The 14,259-nt window shown below is 30.0% G+C and overlaps 4 protein-coding genes across 7 annotated transcripts in view; 2 read left to right on the top strand and 2 right to left on the bottom strand.

The window, feature by feature from the left end:
* Nucleotides 1-3,043, top strand: LOC127065814 (potassium channel subfamily K member 13-like). Its single transcript, XM_050998680.1, has 5 exons — nucleotides 1-135; nucleotides 579-771; nucleotides 1,419-1,493; nucleotides 2,038-2,437; nucleotides 2,512-3,043. The coding sequence occupies exons 1-5, from the start codon at nucleotides 7-9 to the stop codon at nucleotides 2,999-3,001; spliced, it is 1,287 nt and encodes a 428-aa protein (XP_050854637.1). The 5' UTR covers nucleotides 1-6; the 3' UTR covers nucleotides 3,002-3,043.
* Nucleotides 3,044-3,314: 271 nt separating this feature from the next.
* On the bottom strand, nucleotides 3,315-10,185 carry LOC127065786 (PR domain zinc finger protein 10-like). Of its 4 annotated transcripts, none has more exons than XR_007782196.1 (13): nucleotides 9,343-10,041; nucleotides 8,916-9,124; nucleotides 8,452-8,842; nucleotides 8,056-8,385; nucleotides 7,654-7,983; nucleotides 7,376-7,579; nucleotides 6,780-7,295; nucleotides 6,408-6,672; nucleotides 6,182-6,323; nucleotides 5,904-6,092; nucleotides 5,612-5,803; nucleotides 4,780-5,517; nucleotides 3,315-3,461 (listed from the first exon to the last, which is right to left on the bottom strand). XR_007782196.1 is itself a non-coding variant. In XM_050998643.1 (13 exons), the coding sequence occupies exons 3-13, from the start codon at nucleotides 9,081-9,083 to the stop codon at nucleotides 5,242-5,244; spliced, it is 3,003 nt and encodes a 1,000-aa protein (XP_050854600.1). In that variant the 5' UTR covers nucleotides 9,084-9,124; nucleotides 9,343-9,460; nucleotides 10,084-10,185; the 3' UTR covers nucleotides 3,636-5,241. The 4 variants fall into 4 exon arrangements, 2 of the variants coding, with proteins under 2 accessions (XP_050854600.1, XP_050854609.1); XR_007782195.1 differs by lacking the exon at nucleotides 3,315-3,461 and adding an exon at nucleotides 3,636-3,799; XM_050998643.1 differs by lacking the exon at nucleotides 3,315-3,461 and adding an exon at nucleotides 10,084-10,185 and having other exon boundaries at nucleotides 3,636-5,517; nucleotides 9,343-9,460.
* Nucleotides 9,933-13,017, top strand: LOC127065808 (golgin subfamily A member 6-like protein 1). Its single transcript, XM_050998667.1, has 5 exons — nucleotides 9,933-10,180; nucleotides 10,297-10,519; nucleotides 10,607-11,361; nucleotides 12,010-12,208; nucleotides 12,373-13,017. The coding sequence occupies exons 1-5, from the start codon at nucleotides 9,975-9,977 to the stop codon at nucleotides 13,015-13,017; spliced, it is 2,028 nt and encodes a 675-aa protein (XP_050854624.1). The 5' UTR covers nucleotides 9,933-9,974.
* Nucleotides 12,632-14,259, bottom strand: part of LOC127065828 (palmitoyltransferase ZDHHC23-B) — a 7,313-nt gene continuing 5,685 nt past the window's right edge. The window contains exon 4 of the mRNA XM_050998709.1: nucleotides 12,632-13,857. Within this exon, the coding sequence (XP_050854666.1) occupies nucleotides 13,692-13,857 (166 nt within the window). The 3' untranslated portion in view covers nucleotides 12,632-13,691. The remainder of the gene's footprint in view (nucleotides 13,858-14,259) is intronic.

Genomic DNA, 14,259 nt, shown 5'->3' with positions numbered 1-14,259 from the left:
CCGGTGATGTGCGTGTGCGGAGGCCTCGCGGAAGACAACGCAAGGTTTATCCTCCTCGCTGTCGTCCTGTCAGCTTACATGCTCGCAGGCGCGACTCTTTTTCAAATACTAGAGGGTGATCTTGAAATACGACAGGTAAGAAAATAATTTTATACCTTCTACAATTTATATCCTCTTCCATTTTCTAATAAAAATTGGAAATCTATCCCAGACAATATTTTACAGTTGTTGAAAATCGTTTTAATGAAGATTATTAAGAACTAAAAATTCGTGTGCTTTATCGATTATATTCATTTCATAGTACAGATTACGAACTACTATTTCTAACAAAGATCTAATAAACCCTTGACAATAATTTGCAATTTTGGAAAATTATCCTCGATCAAAAATTATTCAAAAATGTATATTCAAGCCTTTATCAATTGTATTTGTTTCATAAAGCGAGTTGCAGAATTTCATTTTTTAATAAAAATTCGAGTCCTTCATAATAATATGCAAACTTTTGAAAATTGTCTTATGGAAATTATTAAAGAATGTAAATTCATGCCTTTATTAATTACATTTATTTCATAATATAGGCTGCAGAGTTTTGGCGGGTGTACCACGCTTTTCGAAAGCATCACCTGCGTGGTAGTCCACTAGCGCTTCAGAGATTACACGAACTTCTTTACGCCTACGGAAACGCTTCCTCTGCCGGTATCATTAACAAAAGACGACGTTGGGATTTTCCTGGTAGCTTTCACTTCGTAGGCACCATCGTTTCCACGATTGGTAAGAAATTGAACAGAGTATTTTTTGGAATTCCAAGTATTTGAAACGCACTCCTACAACGACCGACGATAAATGGGGTCACTAGACGATGCGTCGTCTTGCATCTCATTAAGCTTTGTAATCCTCTTAAAAGATTTTCTTTTTAAAAAATATATCTAACCAGCCATATCTTGTTTCTTTCTTGTTTAATTATCATAATAACAATTATTATTATTGCTATTATCATCATGTTCATTGTAATGACATTATCATTGAAATTTGTATTCGTGCAAATTTATTGTATTTATAATTTTATTTCACATTTTGCGACGACGATCTTCTTGTTGCTATTTCTTGTTTAAAGAAACGTACATAAATGAATATAAAAATGTCTGTGATAAATTACACGCAATTAGTACGTTATCGCGTTAGAAGGTGGTCGTAATGGTACGGAATAAAAGGACTACGGTCATCGGCCCCTTCGAGCGTGAGAATGCACGGTGAATTCTGGAATGCTAATATCTTGCGACCTAGTCTAGTACTTACCCTCTCGACAACTCCTTTAGCCGTCGATATGTATGCTTGCACGTACACATATGTAGATTACTGCCCTCGTAGAAAGATTTTTAGAAGATGGGTTCACTGTGCGAATCTGGATTCTCTTTCAGGATATGGAAGTACCGCTCCTCAAACCATGGCAGGACGAGCAGCTGTTGTTCTTTATGGATTCTTTGGTTGTTCTGGTAATAACAGACACGATTTACTATAGGTCCATTTCTAACAAAACAATTTAACCACATAAAAGATATAATTAATATATCATTTTGTTAAAATATGAATTTATTATAATATTATTGAGAAAAAAAGAATTATAATAATATTATTTCTATTAATAGATTCTCACTTTAATATATCGTTCGATACATCCTTACCGTTATATTCGACGTATGCATGCATATATTACACTACACCGAGTTAAAACAAAGTAGAACGCTGGCCTATTTATACAGAACAAAAGAATGAGTCTTCGACGTATAAATTGCAATAGGCATAGTTTCTGTAACATCAAGAAATAGGAAATGGTATACGACAATGTCCTATTTGCATGAATATACGAAGTATCTCGATATAACTTGAATTTTTCAATTTTACATTAAATCTCCTACATAGAGAAAAAAAAAAGAAAAGAATTAGAAAGTTGAAGAAGCAATATAAATAAAAAAGAAAGCAGATTAAATAAAAAGTAGAATTCCAATCATGTAACGAATGTTCTTCGTGATCTGTTAGGTGGTATCCTGTTCTTCAATCTGTTCCTTGAAAGGATCATCACATTTCTGGCTTGGATTTTAAGGAGTATTCACTTGTATCGCGTAAGAAAGCATCTTCGACAAAGTTCGACGTCCTCTCGACGAGTATCCAGATTATCCAATCCAAGATCGTCTCTTCCGGATATTCTCGACGATGACGACGAAGTCAGTTTAGAACAGTGGAAACCAAGCGTTTATTGGGTCATGCTATATCTCTTATTAGCTTCTTGTCTCACTGCATGCATTGCTGCTGCGGTTTATGCACCGCTAGAAGGCTGGGAATACTTCGACGCTCTCTACTTCTGTTTCATTAGCTTTACCACCATCGGTTTCGGTGATTTTGTCAGTACACAGAAGATAAATTATCCATATGTCCATTGGTACGTAATTCATATTGAAACGTTTTTATATATTCGTCAACATTTTTAATTTAAATTGATTTACATTTTTACAGGTATAGATTTGCCAATTTTGTCTTCCTCGTTATCGGCTGTTGCTGTATTTATTCATTACTGAATGTAACTTCGATAATTATCAAACAAGGTTTGAATTATGTGATAGACAAGTTACAATGTGGTAATCAAGATCTTGCTGCGCCTCATCTACCTAGAAGAAAGTCATCCGTGTCTTCGATATATTATTCCAAACGTAGGTCTATGAAACTCGTTGCTAAAGATTCGATCAGAGCTGCGGAGGACGATTCCGATGGTTCCAGACGTATGTCTGGAGAATTGATCTCCATGAAAGATTTCCTCTCTGCCAATAAAGTATCCTTGGCTGTGATGCAGAAACAACTTTACGAGACCGCTCAAATGCAAAAAGGTGGTTGTGGTCCAATAGCAACGACGCCAAACCATCAGGCATCGGTGTTCAAACCTGGTGCAGTTGGTCCATTAGCGATTGCTAGCGAAAAATTTGAAAATAAAAGTTCAATAAATAGGTAGAAAATAAGTTAATGAATCGTAGCCATTTCACTTACTAGATTTACGACCATTAACTAGTTGTCTCTTTTTAGTTTTTACAATACACAAGTGCACTTTGTTATTGTCATATATACGCAATATGTTATTATACAATTACAACGTTTTAAGGTAGCTTATTGAAATAAAATTTAAATTACAATTTGATACGATGGCTAGTTCGATTGTTTTTCTTTTCTTATCTTTTTTTATATATATATATGTATATATATATAAGTAATTGGATTTAAACTATAATTCTCGATAAATTCGAATATATTTTTTGAATTATTAATACGTATCGCTGTATAATAATTATTATTTAATTATTATTATTGTAACATTTTTTGTCTCTGCATACTATTCAGTGAAACGTGGTAGAGTAAGGAAAAGATACGTGTAGAAGTAAAATGATTGTGTCACTTCCTTCTCTGATTTCGGTAAGCTGAAACATATGTATAAGAGGAATTAAAAAATATTGAAAAAATTTGATCGTTTAAAAAAATTTTATGTAAAATCTTTCGACATAATATTTATGTCATACCGGTGGTATTTTCCACTAATAATAAAATATGAAAAAATACTAATACATCATCAATGAGGTATATCACACATACAGTTATATATATCGATCATCCAATAACTTTATTTAAATCATGTTTACAGTACAATTTGCCATGTACTCAATGACATCAACAAACATGCAATCTTTTGTCTTCGCATTTGTAATAATGTGTGTTACTGTATGCATCTTGTGTAAGTAAAATAAATGAAAAATCATTCCTGTAATTTGAAGAAAAAAATTTCATCTTATGTAATAAAACTAACGTGTTATGTAAAGTTTACTATATTATTTTATAATCGATGAACGAGTGTGGATCCGACATACAATCTAAAATTCTTCAAAATAAGAATACTACGAATTTTCACAACCTTTTAAATGAGCAACGCTTGTACTTTTTGTACGGTACTTTTTTTAAATATTATCCAGATAAAAGGGATTGTTAAATGTTAGGATAAATTATGTGTGCTTAATGTATTTCTATTACACATTACATCATAACACTACGAAGACAAAAATTTCTCTTTTCCTGATTAACTACATTTTTACCTTGTATCTTACGTCGGCTTTAAGCGGACATCCTAATTCAATGATCAAGGAGGATGCAAAAACGTTCACACCGAGATGGTATGCGTATGAAACTAGATATCGAGAAACGATTACGTGAAAAACAATGTATGTATGTATTTCGTTGGAAGTCTAAGAAGGAGAAGGATGTGTTCCGCTCTAAACGTGAAAGACACAAATAGATTACGAGGAAAATTTATGAATTACGATAGAGCGAAAGTGAAACGTACTATCGTTTTTTTTTTTTTTTCGGAGATTGCAGTCGTTCGAAAAATCTACAGATAACTTTTTTTTCTTTTTCTTTTTTTTTCCTTTTTTTCTTTCTTTTTACCGTTAAAGCCAAATGTGTAGTGAACAATGATTTAACGTCATGTCTTGCAAGTATTACATTCGGTTTGTAGTCTATCACAAAACAATCACGTTATACAGACAAAACCACGGTGATCTAAGATGCAGTAAGATCATTTAGTCTTTTAATTTAAGCCAAGCTTAAACGTTTAGAACGTAAAGCATGTCGAGTTTTGTTAACATTCACAATAGACTCTGGCAATAAATTTAAGCTTGGTTTAGACTTCAAAAGAAACTATTAGACCTAGCACTAGATAAGTGCCGACAGTACGATGATTTGTCCTACCTTCTGATGATCAATATCCATAATGTCTTGTGAACGAAGTTTTCAATAATATACAAGACAATAGTACGTCTATTGCAAGTATAATCTTACTGTTTCTTGTTCATTATTACTCTTTAGGTCATTAGGCTTTTTTTTGTATCGAGGCTCAGACAAAGTACTCATAAAGTCGTGTATGTATCGTTCCAACAAATCCACTGAAGTCGTCATCGTCAGTGGCCATCATTGCAATTCACACAATTGAGACAACAGCGCACAGTGTTTCGCACTGCCGCTGACAAAGCTGCGTTCCAAATACTCTCAAGTAGAAGTATCATACCACACTTCTGTCAGGCAAACAATGCCTTTGTGTTTGGTACCGGCAGCAAAAAAGCACAGCCTTTTTGACTATGCACAAAGTCACGAGATTCATATCTCGATAAATTGGCGATGATTCCCGACAAAGCGGGTTTGCCGTTTCTTTCTTCAACGTATATCACGCATACGTACAAATTGTTGTCCAACAAACTCCAAACTGTTACTTATTAGATCAACGTCATTTGATATTTTGATTACCCTCTGCCTAAACAATTCTCCGTCTACGTCGCATGTTTGAATATAATCTGATAACATGAAACTGCTATCACTTAATGTAAGTGGTTGGTTTTGATTTTGTAGTAGACGACTTCTCGATCGCGGAACTTGATCCGCTGGTTCCATTAAATTTGGATGTTTTTTACGTTGATGTTGCAAAAGTTTTGCCTATTGAGGGAGAAAAAGAGAAACATGCAGCAAGAAAAAATATATTATGTTAAAATATTGTGCTTTTATTAAGAATATGTCTTATTTTGTTTACCTTACTAGCATATTGTTTATGGCACCATTGACACCCTTGAGGTGTAGTTGTAATACTACCAACTGTCTGACTAAAAGTTGGATTAGGCAGACTCGAATATTCCGATTCTTTTTGACGATTACTTGGTGGTAAAGCAGCACCTGGATGGTTCTTCATGATATGAGCTTTACGTTTGCTGCTACTTTTATACACCTTTATGCATTTATACAATAAATATATAAAGATTTACAAATGTGTGTGTGTGTGTATATATATGTAATAATTGTAATGTTATTGTATTATAACACGATACCTTCTCACAATATTGACAATAATAATCTCTCGTTTGTCGCAAAATTGGTAAATTTAATTCGGGAACAGACTCTGGAGCAACATCTGGATGTCGTTTTGCCAAATGATTTACCAGCATTCCTCTTCGTTTAAATCCTACTAGACATTGATGGCATTTATATATGAAACGATTGTAATCATTTGGATTTACCTATAAAATAGTAATCATTAGTAAAAAGTACACATATTATTATATATTTATTTTAACTATAAAAAAAGAAATCGAGATATAGATTATACCTTTGGCACAAACTTCTTTGTTTGATTATTTTGTACTGTTTGTTCTTTATTCATTTTCTGCGAATTATGCATTCTAGTCATGTGTTCCTTAAGTTTATCTTTTCTTTTAAATTGTCTTCCACAATTAGCACAGTGAAATTCCCTAGCACAAGAAAAGTAAATATATAACAGTATAAATAAATATTAATTGGTATAATATACAGGTCAGTATGACTAATATGTGTACCTGTGATCAGAATGTTTAAGTAAATGCATTCGTAATTTATCCACTGTAGGGAAACGTTTTGTACAAAACTGACATTTGTGTTTTCTTTCACAATGATGAGCTCTTATATGTTTACGAATTACTGAATATTTAATAAAATTTCTTTGACAATGAGGACAGGTAAATGTATGATCTCCATTTTTATGTGTCTCAACATGATCTTTTAACATCACACCTTGATCAAAGAGTTGTCTGCATATTGGACATTCATACACTTGCTTAGTTTCTACAAAATTATATAAATTGTTTAGATTATATAAATTAGAATTATATAAATTATTTATATATTATTATTTATAACTTGTAATCTAATAAAAATTTATTAAAATTTACCTCTATGTGTTTTTAAATGACAAGATAAAGCAGAATTATTCATGAATCTTTTCAGACAAATGCTGCATGGCAGTGGCTTTTGGTCCTCGGCACCATGCACCAAACAATGTTTCTGCAGTCGTACTTTTGTTGCAAAGCGTTTATAACACATTGAGCACTTATATGCAGCAACCACTGAGGTCAATTTATTACCTTTAGGCAAAGATAATCTTGCATGTTGTGAAACGTGACTAATTAATTCAAATTCTTTTTGACATTCTAACCCACACTGTGGACAAACTGTTGATTGACAATTTATTTTATTGTCTTCTGGATTGTGCATTAGATTATGTAATTTAAATAAAGATAGTTTTTTGAAGATTAAATTGCATGTACAACATTTCCACTCTTTACGATTATTTTGTCTTGTATTCTCTTTTTCCTTCAAATTTCTGCCTCTGTATAATTTCATACGTCTTGCATGATTATAAGAATTGTTATCTGACCTTGGCCAAATATTCATACCATTGTTATATTCTAATAAAAGAAAAAATATGTAATATAAAATAGATAAAGAAATATAAAAAAGATAAGAATGCAAATATAATTATTTATACCTTTGTCATCTCGCACATCAGGTTTCAATACCATTAAATTTCTACGTGCTGCATAATCAGGATGAGGCCCTGCTCTTAGTTCTTCTTTTGGTAAAATATTTTTTGTAGTTAAAAATACGATTCCATCCTTCTGTTGACAAATTGCTAGATTCTGTTCTTTATACGTAAGTGCAGGCCTCACAAAACGCATCCAATTTGAAGTATCTGAAAAATATATGTATTTTATATTTTTTTGAAGTTATAAGCTTATGAATTAAAATATGATCGATGATACTCACTTTCATCTGAAACATCAACTTTCAAAAATTGTCCTCCTTCTGCTTCATAAAGTAGTGGCAATACATTTTCAAATGATGTGCCATCATAACCATATAAAATACCTTCAATAGGACCAAATTGTGTACGTCTACGAATATTGCGTTTTGCAAAAACTCCATATTCAGAACCACCCGGTATAATATCCACAGTAGATAATTTATTTATAGAAAGATATGATTCTGGCAGTGTAGCTATAGCTCGTGATGGTACAGGTTGATCAGCAATTGTACATACATTATGAGAAGTGCAACCATCTTCATTGGTGCAAATACCATCACATTCGTCACACCCTATAATAAATTCAAATAATTCATAGTTTCATGTATTAATAAATAAAATAGTTACAAATATTTGTAACTTACAAAAATTTTTATCATCATCCATTTGTTGCTTCGACTTCTTCGTATTCTTCTTATCAATAGCTTTTTTTTTATTTGCATGAGATAATATTTCATTAATCTGACTGGAATTGGCTTCTGTTATTGACTGAGAATTACTTTCTTTTATTATATCTTTTTTTTCAGATGTATTAGTGATATGATTATCTCCCATTGAAAGATTTTTCAAAGGATTCATTACATTTACTTGATCATCTTGCATTACTATATAATCTCTTGTTAAAGTAAAATCTGCACTTGGTATACCTGTTAACATGAGTGGAGTTGTGCTCCGCTCCAATTCTGTATTAGGCTCTGCAAAGATTACATTTTACATGTTATTGTACACTTTGTAAATATTAAATTATTATTACTATTTACCTTGCATTAAAATTAATTCGTTTTCCACGCTAGAAACTAAAGTTTCTTCATTTTCTTCGTCAATAAAATCTGTTCCAGTATCAGTTTGCGCATCTATCGGATGAGTCAATTGACCCACAAAATTGATACTTGATCTCATATTGGATTCAGTTGTAGATATTAAAGGGGAGGAAGGACCTTGGAGAATAACAACAGAATTATGAAAAGGAGATGGAGTTAATTGAACCGGAGTTGGCGAATACCTAGCAGCAGAACTCATATTTGGATCAAGTGGACTAACACGATGCTCAAATTCGGAAAGAGGAGATGAAGGTCTGGGTGAGAACGAGACCTGCTCGTATGTTGGAAATAAGCGGGAATAATCTCTTGATTGATCTTCAACATATTCAACCTAATAGAAAAATAACGTCATCAATATCTTACTTCTTAGAAATTAGAATTTTTAAATATCAGATTTTACTCACGGTCAAAAATAGTAATCTATTATTATTCATCTTCTTTGGCTGTTCAAATATTGCTGAATTAATTGGGCTATCAATTGGCCAAGTTACCGAAGTGTCAGCAACTTTGCCAATATTGGACATATCAAATGTGTCACCAGGGCCCCCCTCAGGAGGGCCCTTAGGATCCATTGTATTTTATATGTTCCGTCAGTGATATTACGATTGATCACCTATTTCATAGAAAAACAAATATCAGATACACAATTATCTATTTTCTTAGAAAGAAAAAATGTACAAAGAAATATATGAGATTTAGGCTTGATTAACCACGATCATTCTGCGATATATTCCAAAATTTAAACTCATGACACGTTGACGATATCGATCTGTAATTACTAACAATATTTTCTTATTTTATGTTGTGTACTTTGTCACAGAGGAGTCTTACCAGCTTCAACATAAATAGAATTTAAGAAGCAGATGCACTTTCAGGCCTACAATGCACTTGCTGCAGCAGCACTGGCTTGACAACAATTGACGCTGCGGTTTCCATGTTGGCAATTAGGCTGTGTAGAAATAGCGGGAAAATTTAATTCGAGCTTTGATATATATTCTCGTTTTTGTCAATATCTAGATAATATATAATAAATATTAACATGTAATTTTGTTCAAATCTAATCTGTCTTTAAATCTATTATATGTTACAAAAGTAATTTTTCATATGATGTAATTAATTTTTAAAATATTCGAATAGTTAAAAATTTTCATAAATTTTGAATACAGCAAATCATAAATATTTCTCGATTATTAACAGTAATAATTATATAAAAAGAGGATAATATATGATCAGAATCGCGTGCATAAAAGTAATTTTATAAATTGATTGGATATATGTAACTTGACCAGTTTATGGAAACTCCCACTCAGAGTTCCCCTTAGCAACAGAATAAACACGCATAAACAACTCCTAACCATAGATTACTTTTTTCTCAGATCTATATATATATCAAATGGTTCGTTAACGAAAGTTACATTAGTTCTTAATTCACGGTGTAATAAAGCGGAAAGTATTGTTAAAACATGGTACATCTCGACGAGGTAGATAACCTCATGAATCAAATGATGAAGGTGCCAATTTTTTCACATTCTGAAAAACATCGATTATTGAAAGATGATAATAAAGGCTTACTTGATCCTAATTTAATTATGGACACGAGACATAAAGTAATTCGAGATACACTGTTCAACCCTGATGCAAATTGTTCTGCTTTGATCGAGGCTAAAAGGTAAAATTAATATGACTAACGTTGTACTACGTCATGGCTGTGTAATTTGATAAATATGAATATTTAATTTGGAATTTTTCTTCTCTGTATTCTATATTAATAATTAAATCGATTAGATTATTGAAAGAAGAGGAAATTAAAGAAATATGCCTGAAGAAAGAACAAACTTTTCTTGAAATGGAATTAAGAAAATTCGAGAATGAACTTCATAAATCCCGCCCAAAATTTCAACATAAATATAGATGCAATAGGAGAAATCTAGCCAATTCAAACGACGAGGATTTTTGGAGTATATCCAATAGAATAAAAGTGGACGTTAAAACAGTCTATAGATCAAAGGTAGGATTGTATTTTTTATTATTAAGTTATGTAGAAATATTATTATTATATGAATAATTATTAATATAAAATTATGAAATTATAAAGGTACAAACTTTTGGAAAGAAAAGCAAGCAAATGTCTGTCGAAGAATTATCTCCGATATTTGAAAATTCTAATACTAATGAAATCAATAGAAATGACGAAAATGAATCTTTCGGAAATATTAAAGTAACTATCAAGGATAAAATTAATTTCGATTCGGAGGAAGAACGGTTGCAGTTAATGAAAAAATATTTTGAATTTTTACACAAAAATTCGATAGAAGAACGTCGATTTCGAGAAATAAAGATAAAGATACAACAAAATATAGCTTCCAGAAGATTAAAAAAATATTTTCAAAATTGGAGAACGTATATTGAACATATAAAAAATACTGCAAAAATAAAAAAGGAATCGCAAAATGTATCTCACGAACGTAAGATCGAAATTTTCATTAATGAAATTACTGAGAAACAAAAAGAATTAGGAAAAAATTCTAAATCACAGACAAAAAATAATACATCTTTTAAAAATATACAAGAAAGCGAAGATAAAAAAAAATTAACTCGTCAAAAGAAACATTTTGCGTTCGAATCTCTTGTACAAAATCGTTTAAATGCTCAGAAAGTTATAATTGAAAAGCAGAGATCTAAATTGGCTGAACAAAATAAAATTATCGAAGAATTTAGATTGAAACAAATTCAAGAGGAATTAGTGAAAATGGATAAAGAAACCACGAATGCTGCTAAAGAAACTTTGATGTATTGTGGTCAAAAAACAAGAAGAACTTTAATTCAATTAATGAGGCAAACTGGTCACAGGTAATTTATCTAATTCTAATATATATGTATATATATATTATAATATTATATATATAATATTATATCAATTAATATACAGGATGGTCCGTTTAAATAAGGCCACTTCTCGTCGAATTGTTATAATATGAAAATACGTTTAGACATGTATAAAAAAAGTTACAATAATATACATATCTCAATCTATTTTTTAATTAGTTATAATATACAATAACAAAATATATATGCAATTTATGTGTGTATGCATTTATGTATGCAAAAAAAAACATCGATAACCTTGAAAATGTCGAAAAAAATGATTCTTGAAAAAAAAATATTCGTACCGTATTTTAATTCTTTGATACTATTTACATTGCATAAGAAATATTTTTTGCATCATCATTAATACAACGAGATATATAAATGATCTTAATTAATGAGCCTACTTTATTATACTTATAGTATATAATATATAATACTATAATATATAATAGTACATAATAAAATTAATAAATTATTATATACATATAGAATAAAATATAAAAAATATAAAATATATATATATGCATATATATACACACATATATATAATAAATAATATATATTATAAAAAATAGTATATAGTTATATATAATATATGTAAATATATATATTCATGTTTTGTTTATTAAGAGATAAATCTATGACTACACCACAGCAAGCACCAAATCCACCAAAATTCATTATGAGGATGGAAGCTCGAGCAGAGGCAAGAAGAGAACGATTAAGAAAGGCGAAAGAAACTCGTCGAAAAAAGTTAGAAGAACAAAAGTTGACAGAAGAAGCAACTAAACGAGAAGAAGAAGAAAAAAGAAAGAAGTTACATCAAGAGGTCAGATAATCAAAAATGAAAATATGCTAATCATATTGTATATATTTCTTCGAAAAATTGTTTTATTATTTAATATTTTATGTACTTATCATTTATGTATTTTATTATTTTGATTATTATTTTTAATATCTTTTTGATTAAAAGATAAATTATTTCGATTTCAGGCCATGCGAGAAACGAAAAAGCTACGTGAAGAACAAGAAAAATGTCGAATACAAAAATTGGAGAGATTGAAAAAGTTAAATACAATGGCCAACAAATTCTATTACAAATATTTATTTCGACACTATGTAATAGGACCGTTTAAAAAACTCATAGAAATAAGAAATAATAATATTCAAAAAGCAAATGATCATTATAAAAAGTTGCTATTATTGCAAACTTTCACTGTTTGGAAAAGGAGGACAAAAGAACAGTACGAAGTTAAACTTGAACTTGCCATTTCCTTATATGATAGGAATTTATTATGGTACACATTTAAACATTGGACGAATATGGTAAAAGAACAAAGTACAAAACACCAAGTTGCCAAAGATTTCTATGATATGAAACTGCAAGAAAAATGTTTCCTTGCACTAAGATCAATTGTTAATGAACTAAAATTAGAATATTTAAAAAATGTACAAATGGCACAGGAACATTATGATAGTAAACTTATGAATAAGTACTTTAACAAATGGAGAGATTATCCTACAATAGCTGAAATGATTAAAGAAAGTGAAAAACAAAGGAACAAGTGGAGAGAAATAGTACAAAAAATAGTTCCTGATTTTGATCCTAAGGAGAGAGGAGTAGCACTAGAGGATTAAAATAATCATTTAACTAATCAAAAACTAAAAATAATATTTATGAATTATCTTATATGTGGTATTTCACATTCTTTTATCATAAACAATATGTTTACTGTTTTCTATACGTTAATGATACGATAGTTTTGCAGATAGAATAATCACTTTTATACAATATAAAGTTCATAGGTTTTATATAAATTACATACTTTTGACTTTATATTTCGTTTAAAAAAAGAAATAAGTAATTACCACATAATAATTTCTTTATCACAGTTACAATAAATATATAAATACTAAACATAGTAATGTTCTGACATAATACCAGATATTTGATTTATGGCTGGTACACTCATAATACAATATACCATTATCAAGCATGATATATGTAAATCCTATAAGTATATAACATGATTTATGACACATATATACATCGAATATAATATTATTCAATGAGAAAACTTATCTTACTAAAGTATCATAATAAAAAGACATCGAAAAATACAAAAAAGAAACACGAATAAATAAATAATATTGAAAAAAATCTGCTGTATTTCAAGTATCTGACCTGACGATCATAGTTTGATATGATCATTTTATTTTCTTGACAACAAATAAAATAGTAATACTTTGTACAAAGTAAATACAATATCCTAGACTATCTATATTCGTATCTAAAATTTGCAACAAAATAATCAAGACACATTTTTTAAGGTTTCGTGATCATATTGATTTCTATATAAATAATGTTCGTCCAATGTTATTTCAAGATAAATTAACCACAAATGACGTATTAAATAACAGAATATTATTATGCCAACTATTAGACTGTAGAGTGCTGAGATGAAGCAGACAGCGATGCTGAAACAATATGTACATTATATTATATGTATATTGATACAGAACGTGAAGACAACAGTTGCGTGACATGTTATCAATAAATTTTTTATATTTTCAGAGAACAAATAAGATATATACCAATGTTTACGACACTGTTGGATATTATCACTATCTAAATTATTAAAGTTTGTATTGTAGACCCTCTGTATCTTTCCAGTTTAGTTTATTTAGTTTTAGTACTATAGTGACGTATATTATGAATTACATTCAAAAGAACAACTCAAAAAGATATTTCAAGTATTTTGAAGATTTTGAAGATTTGATTATTTTTAATTATTTTCAAGATTACTTAAACTTATGTTTAAAGAATAAACTTTGTTATTATAATGTTATAAGATGGTCTGAATTATTATAATCAAATAT

This window comes from Vespula vulgaris, chromosome 1 (genome assembly GCF_905475345.1).
Source record: "Vespula vulgaris chromosome 1, iyVesVulg1.1, whole genome shotgun sequence".
Classification (NCBI taxonomy): Eukaryota; Metazoa; Arthropoda; class Insecta; order Hymenoptera; family Vespidae; genus Vespula; species Vespula vulgaris.
The sequence above is the reverse complement of the archived record's forward strand: the minus strand, read 5'-3'. Positions and strand labels throughout refer to the sequence as shown.

Excerpts from the sequence above, each read along its gene's own strand:
- LOC127065814 (XM_050998680.1), top strand. The coding sequence starts at position 7 with ATGTGCGTGTGCGGAGGCCTCGCGGAAGACAACGCAAGGTTTATCCTC. Across the intron at positions 136-578 it reads GTGATCTTGAAATACGACAG|GCTGCAGAGTTTTGGCGGGT; the intron begins GTAAGAAAATAA and ends TTCATAATATAG. Across the intron at positions 772-1,418 it reads CACCATCGTTTCCACGATTG|GATATGGAAGTACCGCTCCT; the intron begins GTAAGAAATTGA and ends ATTCTCTTTCAG.
- LOC127065786 (XM_050998643.1), bottom strand. The coding sequence starts at position 9,083 with ATGGATCCTAAGGGCCCTCCTGAGGGGGGCCCTGGTGACACATTTGAT. Across the intron at positions 6,324-6,407 it reads CTTAAACATTCTGATCACAG|GGAATTTCACTGTGCTAATT; the intron begins GTACACATATTA and ends TTCTTGTGCTAG. Across the intron at positions 5,804-5,903 it reads ATTGTCAATATTGTGAGAAG|GTGTATAAAAGTAGCAGCAA; the intron begins GTATCGTGTTAT and ends AAATGCATAAAG.
- LOC127065808 (XM_050998667.1), top strand. The coding sequence starts at position 9,975 with ATGGTACATCTCGACGAGGTAGATAACCTCATGAATCAAATGATGAAG. Across the intron at positions 10,181-10,296 it reads GCTTTGATCGAGGCTAAAAG|ATTATTGAAAGAAGAGGAAA; the intron begins GTAAAATTAATA and ends TAAATCGATTAG. Across the intron at positions 11,362-12,009 it reads ATGAGGCAAACTGGTCACAG|AGATAAATCTATGACTACAC; the intron begins GTAATTTATCTA and ends TTGTTTATTAAG.